This window comes from Nannospalax galili, unplaced genomic scaffold (assembly GCF_000622305.1).
Source record: "Nannospalax galili isolate Female #2095 unplaced genomic scaffold, S.galili_v1.0 scaffold485, whole genome shotgun sequence".
Taxonomy (NCBI): Eukaryota; Metazoa; Chordata; class Mammalia; order Rodentia; family Spalacidae; genus Nannospalax; species Nannospalax galili.
The window spans coordinates 1,431,131-1,444,341 of record NW_008354534.1 but is presented as its reverse complement, the minus strand read 5'-3'; the positions used below and the strand labels follow the sequence as shown (position 1 = coordinate 1,444,341).

General features: G+C 46.6%; 1 protein-coding gene across 2 annotated transcripts in view; it reads right to left on the bottom strand.

Moving 5' to 3' along the window:
- Cacna1d (calcium voltage-gated channel subunit alpha1 D) overlaps positions 1-13,211 on the bottom strand; it is a 357,002-nt gene that overhangs the window by 42,391 nt on the left and 301,400 nt on the right. For both annotated transcript variants that reach the window (XM_008851829.2, XM_008851828.2), the window contains 2 exons: positions 12,220-12,330; positions 5,330-5,413 (listed from right to left, as the gene is read on the bottom strand). In XM_008851829.2, coding sequence (XP_008850051.1) covers positions 5,330-5,413; positions 12,220-12,330 — 195 coding nt within the window. The remainder of the gene's footprint in view (positions 1-5,329; positions 5,414-12,219; positions 12,331-13,211) is intronic.

Sequence of the window (13,211 nt, the reverse complement as noted above, 5' to 3'; positions counted from 1 at the left end):
CCATACTGTATATGGGACCTGCAGGAGCGTACGGAGGCCTGCTCTATCCCCCCTTCTGCTTGTCCCACCTGGGCTGCTCCACAACAGGCCATGTGTGACCCTCTTCCTTCTGGTAGATGAATGTTGGCTAAACTGACTTTTGAAATGTATGTTTTTGTCTTTTTGAGACAGGGTCTCCCTGTAGCTCCATCTGACCTGGAACTCGCTATGTAGATCAGGCTGGCCTTGAACTCACAGAGATCTACCTGCCTTTGCTGGGATGAAAGGCGTGTGCCACCATGCCTGGCAAGCTTTTTAACTGACATCTCAAGGGTGACAAATTACCAATGATGAAATTTAAACTATTTTTTTTTTTTTGAAATAGCCCAGGCTGGTCTCAAACTCACTATTGTAGCTGAGGCTGGTCTTGAACTCCTGATCTTCCTGCCTCCACCTCCCAAGTGCTGAGATTACAGGTGCAAATTATCACACCCAGTCAAACCATCTTTTTTTTTTTTTTTTTTTTTAAAGGGAGAAGACAGCATTTGTCAGGGGACAAAGCAGTGGACCACACACAGCATTTGTCAGGGGACAAAGCAGTGGACCACACACACAGGAAGGAAGGAACAAGACACACCAGGCTGCATGCACCTTGGAAGTGACCTGAGACACTGCCCCTGCCACCACATACCATGGGGCAGGAAGGCCTGCTGTCAGGGAGGACATATTTGGCAGCACTGGGGGGAGGGGGCAATGCAAGTTGCCAAAATATCTTCCAAACCAGAAGGCCCCTGAGGATGGCTTTGCCCAGTATGTAGATGCCAATGGAAGGGCGGCTGCTCTGATCTGGGCCTGTACTCTGAAGCTGCCCAATGCCCTATCCTACCTCAGAGTTCTTTTATGAATTGATCTAGGGTCCTCCTGCACTTTGGGAATTGTGAAAGTCTCCAAAGTAGTCTAATGTGCTCATAGAGCTGAGAATTTCAGTCTTGGCCACAGCAACTGTTGGGCCAAGTATTCAGCAGACGACCCACACCATCAGAGTGGTTGTTCAGAGCAGGGCCAATAGACGAGCCCACTCAGGCTGTTACAGCTGAGCAACAGCTTCTTCTGGGGTTGATGAGGGTTCAGAACTTGGATGCAAAGAGATTAAACTCCACCTCCATCTTTCCAAGGGATAGAGGGGCATTGGGAACAAAAAGGTATCTGGTGGGTGGTAGACATGGAACTCAAGTGACTGGCACTTGCTAGCCCTGTGTCCAACTCCTGCGATCACTCACAGGTAATCCTGGAGGACATGAAGCAAGGGAAGGACTCACTCCCAGAATGCCCTGATTTTCAAAACTGGCCTCGAGGGACTAGGTAGTCCATGCTCAATAGAATTCCATTCTCAGGATCAACAGATAGCCTCAGGCGCTTCTGCTATTGAGAGGTCACATGCCTCAGTTTGGTTTTCGGCTACTACATGGAGTTCAGGGTTACATTGCTGCCATGTATTCTGAAGCTGAGGAGACAGTCTAACCTGGGCACTTGATAAGGCAAGGACAACTCCTGGGTCTTGGGAATGAGCTACTGTTGACTTTTTACATGCTCTTTTATAGGTACAAAGCATCCACAGTTTCTAAGCAAGGCTGTTGCCTCCCAGGCAACAATGAAAAAGGACTAAACGTCAGCAACAGTCATCCTTGGGTCAAAATTATGTTGCTTGGTTATTTTAGCACTCAAGGAACAAACAGGTACCAAAGGAAGAGCAAAAGTGAGCGTACCAGGTGTCCACCAATATTTTAGTAGCTTGGTGCTATTACAACCAAAGGTGAAGGAGACACGGCCATGAGAGCCATCAAACCAAGAACAACCAGGGTAGGGAGTGTGGAGGGGACAGGAGGATAGAGAAGGCCAGTGAACATGCAAACAGGACAATGCAAAGGGCCATCCAAAATGTTTTTTTTGTTGTTGTTGTTTTGTTTTGCAAAGAATACAAAAAAGCTAGATTTCTCATTTCCAGGCCAGATCATTCATTCTTGAAGGCTATGTTGGCAAGTTACAGAGCCAATGTCATTGACCAAGCAAGCCTGAGCCCAGGCTCTGGCCATATTCAACAACATATGAGAAACAATTTAGATGACTGTGACGAATCCTTAGCGAGTCCTGTGAAACTCAGTGTAAACCAAAGGTGGGAAGCCAAAAACAAGTATACAGTCTCTAGAAGTGCTTTGGCATTAACGACTTCACCGTATATATGTTTATATATACTTGCCGCTACAATTTTCTAAAAATAAAAACCAACATGAAAATCAATTAGGCAACAGAAGAGAAAGATCAACAGGGTCTAGGGGGAGAGAGCAGAGCAGGTTAAACATCACAAAACATGATGACAGTGGCAACCAGAACTAGCCAACAATGGACCAAGGGTGTTCCATGCTCAGCTGACTTGGGACATCAGGAGACAAGGCCACCAAGGTTGTGACATGCATTGCTCTCCTGGAGAGCTGTTTGTACAGCGAAAGATACAGGAATTCACATTCCTGTTCTAGATACTTATAACATTAGAGATTAAGGATATTCTGTGTTTTTCTGTCTTTGGTTCATCCCAGAGACTAACCAGGGTCTACAATCAGTAGACGCCCAGGAAAACTGATATTGAAGGGATTCTGATGTTGAATGAGAAGGGAACCTTTGGGTGTAACCTCGGTGGCAAGGGCTCGTGGGGAAATACTGAGTTGAGATCTCCTAAGAGGCCCCATGGTGGGAACCTGCCAAGGCCAAGGCCAGGAGCATTTGGTCTCAGGGTACAGCTAGATTGGGAAAAGGTCACTGACTGAAAGCAGGATATGGGAATTGGGAATGTTCCCTAGTGTGATGTTCCCCAGCATGAGTCTTAAAGGAAAACTGATGTCAGGAATGGGACCCCATGAAAGCCTGCCTTGCACAGACACCTAACCCTAATGTAAAAGTCTAACTAGATACTCAAGCGCAGACCTGGTCCTTTCCTGATACACAGTGAAGCAGGACAACACCAAGTGACAGGCAAGGCCAGGCCAGAGAGGAGGAACAGGGTCAGTCTCCAGCCAATGTGAGGCAGCCAGGAGGTGAGTGCTGTCCTGCTTGCTAGCCAGCAGGTGGGCAGCATGGGAAAGCTGGGTTGTCTACCTGGTGAACAAGCTTTGGCTACATCCTGGTACCCAGAAACTAAGCATTTATGAACTCCAGCTCGTGGCACTTCTAAAGCACTTAGGGCTCAAGGAGGTCTGCTGAGAAAACAGCTTATGACATTTTCATGTCTGTCATAGGTTATCTCTGACCCATGGGAAATTCTTTGACACACGTCACAGGCACTTTACTCTGCTGTGAGATGACTAAGCAGGCAGACTTATCTGGCTATAAACTCTGGAGTGAGCTCATGGCAGCCCAGTTAGGGCCTTGCTGGACTTTCATTAGCACTGGTTTGTTAATACTGAAACATCACATATCATGACTGGTAATTTGGCAGCTGTCTTTGGAATGTGTTTCATATAGTTGAATTTTTACAAATTGGGTCTTAAGGAGGGTGGGGGATATGTGTACCCAGGTCAAGTGAAATGCCATCTTCATATCTTGGCATGGCATGGATTTTGGTGTGAGGGAATCATGCTCTGTTAAACATGGTAACATTTTATGGTCCATTTCACACAATACACAGAAAACTTGGACTACTATTAGTGTGTCTCTGCAACACTTGGGTTTTTAGTATTTTCACAAATATTGACATCATTTTCTTTCCATTACACACCAGTGAGGCAAGGAGGGCAGGGATACTCACTCTATTGGACCCACGAGGGAATTGAGGCCTGGGTCCAATAAGTCAGGGTAAGTTCAAAATAGAGATGGAACTGCCAGGTTGGCAGTGTCCCACTATCCATACTTCAGAATCAGCCTGACCTCATGAGGCATATACAGGGGCATCACTGTTCCCATTTGGTAAGGCTGTCTGGGTACCAGGATGGATCTGACAGTCCTCAGCCCTACAGAGGTCAGCCAGGCAGAGCAGAGCACTGGGGTGGCAGGAAGCAGGGCTGGACTGGTGACACAGAGCGGAAGCTAACACCACACAACAGTTCCTCCCCCAGCTCCGCTCATCCCCTCAAAGGGCACATACACTGGACAGCCACTAAGACCTGCTGATGAATTAGGTCCAGGCTCCTGGACAGGGCCCTTCTGCCTGCCCAAGGTCTTCAGTGTATGGGTTGGCAGAGTACTTGTGATGGAATCTATGCATATATTCTCTTGTCAAGACTAAACTGCATGTGACAAAGTGGGCACTGACCCTCTCCTGATACACATTAGCCACTCTTTTCTGGGGTCCACTGTCAATACTGTCTAGGGACCAAGAGCCAGTGTCACCGGCTGGACTCAGGGCTCAGCAGACTCAGGGCTCAGAGGACAGCAGCACAGTTGGAGAGGGCTCCCTCCTGTGCCTTCACAAAAGCATGTGGGGTCAGGACACACATTCTTAACTCCATTCTACAGCTGGGAAAACTGAGGCACGAAGCAGTCAGGTCACCCAGCTAGAGAGTGACAATGCCCTTAAAATGTTAGTGAGATCTTTTTTAAAATAATTGTTTTAGTTCCAAAGTGGCAATTCCACGTTTCTATCCTCGTTTCTTCAGGAGAAAGGGATGGAGATGGGACAGTGAGAGGGGAGACCGCAAACTGACTTTCAACATTCAAAATGAATCAGTGTCAGTATTCCTTATGCGTGTGGAAATTCACAGGTGGGCATCTAGTCTCTTCTACATCAGACTTGATGAAAACAGTCACATTAAGGGACACACAGTTTGCTACTTACATTCACTTCGGTTATAGCAATATCAACGACGCTACCAACAACAATTAAGGCATCAAAAGTGTTCCATGCATCAGTGAAATAGTGCTGTTAGGGCAAGCATTCAGAAGCCACAGAGGACAGGACGCACAACAGGAAAAAAGAAGAAAAGGACAGCATTAACAATATGCCACTCAACTACCTGAAAAACCGCCCCAAGACAAACACGTCGTAGATACGTCACTTTGGGTACGGCTTCAGACAGAGCAAATGAGAACAATTAGAGACACCCTATATTATCTTCCCTACTAGTGCCTGGGTCAATGGTGCCAGAGCATCAGCCCTGCAAAGGTGATTTGTGTCTGCAGAGGCCTTGGGCTAAGGCTCTATTCTAGAAGATTCCTTTCCCACAGCTTTGGTAAGGAAATGCCTACTTTCAGATCAAGTATGACTGGGATCTGTGACTTGTCCAGGTGATGCACTGCAGGACAGGGAACGGAATGTGCAGACAGAGAAGAGAGGATGCAGGCCATGCAGGTGCATACTCACGTCGGCTTCGCTGAGGGCCACGTCTATAATGCTGCCGATTACGATGAGGGAGTCAAACGTGTTCCAGGCGTCACTAAAATACCCCTGGACAGAGCAGGCAGGGGCAGATGTTTATGAGCATGTATGAAGGGAACATCAGACGGATCATATGGGGACACATCTGATTCCCTGCAGCACCCATGGCAACCGGGGGTGGGGGCAGGAAAGCCAAAGGGAAAACAACAATACTGTCCACTGGTGGAAAGGGGCACAGAAGGCTGGGGTGGTTGTGTGCCCATGTGTGTGTGAGAGAGGGCATGAGTGAGAATGGGCACACGCACACGCGCAAACACACAGAACATACAGCACAGACCCATGGCTCTGGGCAGAGGGCAACTCTGCCCTGACACCAAGCATGTTGGCCCCAAACCTGCACAAGCTGAGGCTCCTCCATCCTCCAAGAGTTTCTAGGCTCCCCTCTTTTTTTCCTTCTCCCACTTAAAGTCACCAGACCAGCAGCTCTCCCCTTATCCTCACCAGCTGAGCAAAGGACTACAGAGGCTGTGGCTTGTGACAGGAAACCCAGAGCTTTTGGTTGAAAAGATACAGACAGACTTTTGTCTTAAGGTCATAGCTTAAAGGGAGACAGGTATAGGTATGTGCACAGCCTGAGACAGAGCCTTAATGCAGAGAAACTCTTGGTTGTGGCCAGAGAGACGCCATGACAGGTTCTGCAGGGGAATGGAGTACTGATGAGGGGATGCTCTCGGGATCCCACAGGACCAACAGCTCCTTCTACCTCAGCTCTTGATCCCCTCTGCTCTCTCCATCTTCCAGGCTAAGTGGACTCTTCTACATCCCTCAAAAACTCCACCTGGATTTCCACATCTCCTGATCTCTGTGCAATCCTGCCCCCTACCATCTCATTAAGCCCAAATTTACTTCCCCCTTTGAGGTCAGACAACGTCAGCTTCTTCATGGAATCTTTCCAGATCCTTCTGACAGCCCACACTCCATGTTGATTGTACTTCTCACGCTTTCATCCCTCAGGTCTATCACACTGAAACGCCTTTAAGGATGAGGACTTTACAGCATCTTCTGTTCTCACCTTCACCAACCCCATCAAGAGGTCAGAGGCTGAAACCCAGTCAATGTTTGACAAATGGGCATGTCTTTCTCTGCCAATTTGTGCTCTACTGGTCATTCCAATTTTCATGTCTTTGTGCCAGTTCTAAAGTACTCATGACTTACAAATCCACATGCATGTACTGTGTGGTTTATATCTTCTGGGACCAGGAAGGTACATGCTTAACTGATGCCTGTTTTCTCCCAATACCCCTGGAAAGCCACATTGGAGGGGTGGGGAAGTTCTCTACACAGACCCAGAGGCTTCTGGTTGCCAGAACTGTATGGTTAAGATCTGCCTAGAAGCCAACTATATTTTCTTAAAAAGGTAGAGCATGTTTTAGAAGTAAAAACCCAGGTTTGACTTCTAGAAAGAGGGGCCCAACATGCTTAGAGTAGATATATTTAGAGCTTAATTTATAAAAATAAACAAACCAGAACAGGAGTTACTTTGAAGTGTCAAGGCCCAGGGGCCTGGGATCAAATGTAGGCCCATAGGGAAGCTCTGCAGAGCCACAACTGATCGTGGATGTGTATCCTAATTATTGCCACCCACTGACAGGTAGGCACTCATTCTGACTGATGCTTACTGCTCTACTGTCTTACTACTACTGATGAGAACCCCCTCACCCAACTGCAGTGACTTCTGATCTACTCTTAGTCTCTCCCCCTTTCCATTCACGGTACCTCTCACACTTGCCCCTCACTGGCTCCACTCAAGCACCTCTCTCAGAAGTCCCAAGCTGACAAATGGAGTTGTCCTACATCAAGTCTGATGATCTATGTATGGAATGTCTCTCTCTCTCTCTCTCTTTTTTTTTTTTTTTTTTTTTTTGGTCTTTTTGAGACAGGGTCTCCATGTAGTCCCAGCTGGCCTGGATTCACTATGGAGACCAGGCTGTCCTCGAACTCACAGAGATCCACCTGCCTCTGCCTCCCGAGTGCTTGGATTAAAGGCCTACACTACCACGCCCAGCTGGAATGTCTTCTTAAAAGTCCCACTTCCAAGCTGGGTATGGTGATGCGCACCTGTAGTCCCAGCACTTGGGAGGCAGAGGCAGGCGGATCTCTGAGTTCAATTATTTTGATATATCACAGTGAAAGATTTATCGTCCTCTTTTTTTTTTTTTTTTAAAAAAAAAAAAAAAAAAAAAAAAAAAAAAAAAAAAAAGTCCGACTTCTACCTCCTAAGCCTGCTTCTCACAAGTGCAGGATTCTTAGCTGTCAAGGCGGAGGGAAAACAGGCAGCTCTGAGGTCTTGACTTACAACATTAAACATGCGGACAGAGGCAGGATAAAGAGCTGGATCCAAGATGCAAGGGAGCCTTCTGCTTCCTTTCAACACGGTCTCCTGACACCTAGGGCAGCTGGGTCACATGTTGCCTCCAGTGTCACAGAGTCCTCTTAAATATTTATACTGTTACAAATGAATGACAAGCAGCTCTCCAACCAGGAGCAGGACTACAGGCTATGCTGATGGACAGAACCTACCCTTTTCATGGACTCTCCTGCAGGGTGGAATTTAGTTCTCAAGCCAATGCTTAGCTCTGCACATAGCCACTAAGGCTTCCAGAGTGCTCAGTGTACTGAGGAGCAAGCCTCCATCCTCCTTGCCTGCCTGGTCCTGTACCACATGCCTTTCTCATCTTGCCTGGCAGATTTTCCAGAGGCCAGACCCACCTTGTGTGCAGTGAGCACCAGCCCCTCTAAGTAGCCCTTCCCTGTTTCCAGAATGACCAATGTGACCACTCTTGGCTCATTCCTGTCAGCCTATAAGCAACTCTTCATGAGGCCTTTTCTGGGGCACTGTGGTGGATAAAATCCCTTTGAATCAGCAAGATAAGGGTCAAACACTTTCTTTAGTGTCTAGAAGTTTTGAGAAATTTGATTATCTCTAGAAAAATCCTTCACAGTCTCAAAATGGTACCTGAGTCCTCACAGTTCATGGACTAAAGATTCACAGCCCTCATCTACACCACAAGAGGTGCAAGTGGCTGGATCCTAAGGCTCTGGCCGGGTGGCTCTGATCAGAGTCTAGGGGAGGCAGAAATGCCAGCCCTGCCCTTCTTCCCACACACTGCTTCCCTGTTTAGTAGCCTCCTATTTCATGAAATCACTGTCAAGGCAATATGACTCAGTTCCCTACCCTTTCTGTACTGAACGCACCATGGCTTCTCACACATAGGGCCCATCTCTATGCTCTATCCTCCTAGACAAAGAGAATGCATTCTTCTACAGCTGAATTCTGAAGCCAGGGCCTCTCAAGTGGAGCCAGCGATCAAATCTCAATCTCGCTCTTTCTCTCTCTTTCTCTCTCTCTCTCTCCCACATTCCCTCCCTCCCTCCCTTCCTTCCTGTGAGTGTACATACATATATTTAAAAATTATGTGTATGGCGGGGGCACATGCAGATGCCTGCAAAGTTAACAGGCATTGGATTCTTCCTGATGCTGGAGTTACAGGCAGTTGTGAGCTGCCCTATATGCGGGCTGAGAACTGAACTTGGGTTCTTCATCTTTCCAGCTTTCTTCCTTCCTTCCTTCCTTCCTTCCTTCCTTCCTTCCTTCCTTCCTTCCTTCCTTCCTCCCTCCCTCCCTCCCTCCTTCCCTCCCTTTCCTTCTAAACAGCTTTACCTTCCTAAAAAGTCCAAGTAAGTAAGCCACACACAATGACATTTATTACTAAGAAATGTTTCTGACTTTGGAAATTTAAAGTTACTGTGAGTATGAGAATCCATCAGAGAATCTCAAGAGCTTTCCCTGGGAGCACCAGGGGCAAAGGTTAGTAGCATGGGCCTTGCCATGCCAAGGCATCACCTGCCTTTCAAAGCCCCATGGCTGCATGGTCAACTCCATGGTATACCAGGTCACTGCCAAGCCGATGGATTTCTCAGCCAAATAACCCACTGGGCTCCCCCTCATTATTTGTTCTTTGGCTTCTCCTCACCCTCCACTCTTGCCTAAGCTGTGCTCAAAACCAACTCTTCTCATAAGTGACACTGCCTCCCCACGTGGACGCTCCCAGCTCTGGGTTTCCTACCCAACCTCCCCCACCCCCACCCTGGCTCCCCACCTCACCTCTTCCTGCTGTGGATGCTGGGCCACACGGCTTTGGACCATTTCCTATACATATGCTTTGAAAACTCACTTCTCAAAGAGATTCCCCCATGTATAAGTTCTCAGGGTTCAGATTCTTACATTCTCTTAACTCTTGCTTCCTGGAAGGTTGGTTCACTACCAGGATGGGATCTGTCTAACTTCACTTTTTTTAAATTATTATTTTATGCGTATGAGTGTATTGCCTGCATGCATGTAAGTGCACTCATATCAGGTAACGTCCACGGATGTCAGAAGAGGGCATTGCATTCTCTTGGAACTGGAGTTATGGATGGTTGTTAGCTGCCATGTGGGTGCTGGGAATCGAATCCCAGTCCTCTGTAAGAGCAGCCAGCAGTCTTAACTGCTGAGCTATCTCTTCAGCCCCTAACTTTAGTTCTTTAATTTGTTTTATATGACAACTGCAGCCCTCTCTCTCCTGACAGATGCTGAGTGGGAAGCCCCCTAGAAGGTGTTCCTACTTGGTGCAGTGTCTTGCCCGAGGACAGAGACCCAGAGTTCTTTGCAAGAAACGTACTCTCCTGGGATGATACTGATACCCTTGTGGCCTTGGCATAATTGTCTCTCTGGAGCTTTGACATCTTTCCTCAGCCTGACTGAGGGGCCTCACTGGCTCCTTTGTAAGAGACCACTCTCACCTGGGCTTGGCTAATGAGCACCAAAGGGGAGAATGAGTGTTAAAGACCAGGAAGGATTTCAAGAAGAGATTGCTTCTTGGTGAACTCATTCTTTTCCTATCATCTGGGCACACAATAATATAAAACCTATCACTCTGACTTTGGGGAAGACAGCAACACTACTTTTCAAGTGTAAGGATGCTGCTGTTTTTTAAAAGTTCTCTAGATTATACTTTGAGGTCATCTGAGGCTATGAAAACATCTTGCTGAGTAAAATTACAAAGCAGTGAAGGTTCTGGTGGAAATCACCCATTTAAAAATTCTGATCTATTAGTGCTGATTATACATTAGTTACTCATTTCCTCCTTGCTATCACCCTTCTGCACACATCACTGAGCTCTCCTCCCAGGCTTGGAAACGTGTGCTACAAGTCATTGACACACTGGCCTGCTAGAGGGTACGTGCACACCCACACACACTCACAGGTACAGTCATCTACATAGGCACACGTGTGCACGCATACAGGTACAGTTTTAAATGCTCACACACTGTGGGAGAGTGTGCATTCTCCTCAGCCTGGACAAACTTTGAAAAATTGCAGAGCTTACTCACCAGGCACAGGAAGACATGGCACAGGGTTGTTGGGAAATGTTCCATGGAAATGTTCCATGCTCATTTCCCAAGAACTTTCCATGTTCTGACTCTGCAGCCTTTTCCATCAGTTCAGACAAATATTGTTCAAAGAAGTAAAGGTAGGAAGAAAGCAAACCAAAATCTCAAGGGAAGTTATGATGAATTTAGAAAAGGAGGAGATGTGTATGTATATAGATATGGACAAGTCACAGTAAATAACATCTGGCCATGCATAAGGTGCCAAATTTGACCCCACTGCAATCACCCCAATGAATCACTTACAAATAGCCTTTCCTTTTGGTCCACAAAGATCTGATTCAAGATCGCACAGGAATTATTTCAAATTAAAGAAAGGAACAGGTTGGAATTCGAATTTTTTGTTAGCTGTGGAGTATATGAAATCATCTGTTTCTGAATCAGTCCCTTCCTTGTTAGATACCTCCACACAGAGCACAAATACATGGGCACCAGGCTCTGTCATTCTCTAATTCTGGGAATTCAGCCCTGTGTTAGGAAGAGACCCCACAAGTCAGCTCAGCTCCTCAGTCTAGTGCTGTAGAATGAGGGAACATCATTGCTTGGTGATGGTGGTGATATAATAGTGGCAGTCACTGTGAGTCTACAGCATAGTGCTACTCCACAACAGCCCCCATGCAATAGGGCTATGAGTTTCCTCATGGAACTGATGAGGAAACTGAGCCACAGGGCAGTGAATAAGTTGCTTAACCTAATCAATGGTGGAGTGATGATCTGACTTCAGCTCAGTTTCACAATTACACTCTTTAACACTGAGCTAGACCCTCTCTATGCCACAGCCTTTGGGCGTTGAGGGATTGGATTCACTCCCTTCCAAAGGAGGCGCAGTTTTCAGAGTCCTCCTATACAATGTAACATAATTCACATTTCATCTTCTTACAGTCAAGTAAAGGTTTTCTAAATTAAATAAACAAAAGGTGGTGGAGCTGTGATGGGTACTAGAATTTTCCATAAAAGGTAAAAAGGATGCTATAGACCAGGAACAAATAAAAGCAGTCGTCATGCTAGAAATCTGAAAGTAAAATCAGGGTCACATTTTTTCTGATGATTATCAAACATTCCCCCAATGCTTAGATAATGACGCAGGTTTTCCTGAAACAGCACAACACATGGTATGCTAGAAACAGAAAAGCAGGTTTTAAAATTATCATCAGTCTATGAATCTCCAATCCTCTCTTCTCAGAATTGTTTTCATAAGGTTTTGCTTTTGCCCATTGATTTTTCCATATGCATACAGATGTACTAACCAGATTTCAGTGTTCTCAGGTGGTAACCCACTTAGCAGCCAGAACAATTTAGCATAACTCAGTCACAAAAGGTTAACAGGAAGTGGGCACTTCTCTGAGAGGATTTACAACAGCCTTTGCTTGGGCAAAGCAACTCACCTTGGGCTTAAATGCAATGACTTTCAAAACCATCTCGACAGTGAACACCCCTGTGAAGACCATGTTCAGAATGTCCATGGCATCATTGAACACCTTGGACTGCTCATAGTGCTGTGGATAAAGGCAGAGGCACAGATGTCAAAGATATACACATGGTCCCACACACTTATCACAGGAGGTTCCCTCCATCCTGAGGGCAGCTTCACCCCAAGTCCAGTCCCCCAGCCCCTCTCCCAACAACTTAAGCTGGCACTGCAAGATTATATGGTGAACTCCCACAAAGCACGGGGTTGTGGGGGTAGTGTCTATGGCTAGATGAGAATGATTAGATGATGGCGGGGAAAAACCATGCCCAATCTTTCAACTCAGGGTGATGGGGAGTTGTCCTTTCTCTGTCCAGGGTTCACACTTAGCTTTTTAACTACACTGAAGATACCACCCAAATGTCTATGGATAAAGGTAGAACTTGATCAGTGATAAATCCTTTTCTTTCTTTTTCTTTCTCTCTCTCTATCTCTCTTTCTTTTTCTTTTTGTCTTTTTGAGGCAGGGTCTTCCTGTGGCCCACCCCGGCAGGCCTGGAACTCACTAGGTAGATCACGCTGGCCTCAATCTCACAGAGCTCCACCTGCCTCTGCCTCCCGAGTGCTGGGACTAAAGGCATGGACCACCACGCCCAGCCAACTAGTGATAGATCTTATACCACCTAGGTTTATGTTCAGTTAAAGGTGGGGTTCCGACTTTGTACTTTTCCCTAGATCAGTATACAGTATTTTTTAAAAAAATATTTTATTACTTTTATGTGTATGAGTGTACTGCCTGCATGTCTGTGAGTGCACCCATCCCATGCAATGCCGCGGAGGTCAGAATAGGGCTTCGGATTCCTGGAACTGGGGAGTTAAGGACAGTTTGCAGCCACCATGTGGGTGCTGGGAATTGAACCCAGGTCCTCTGCAAGAGCAGTCAGTGCTCTTAACCACTGAGCCATCTCTC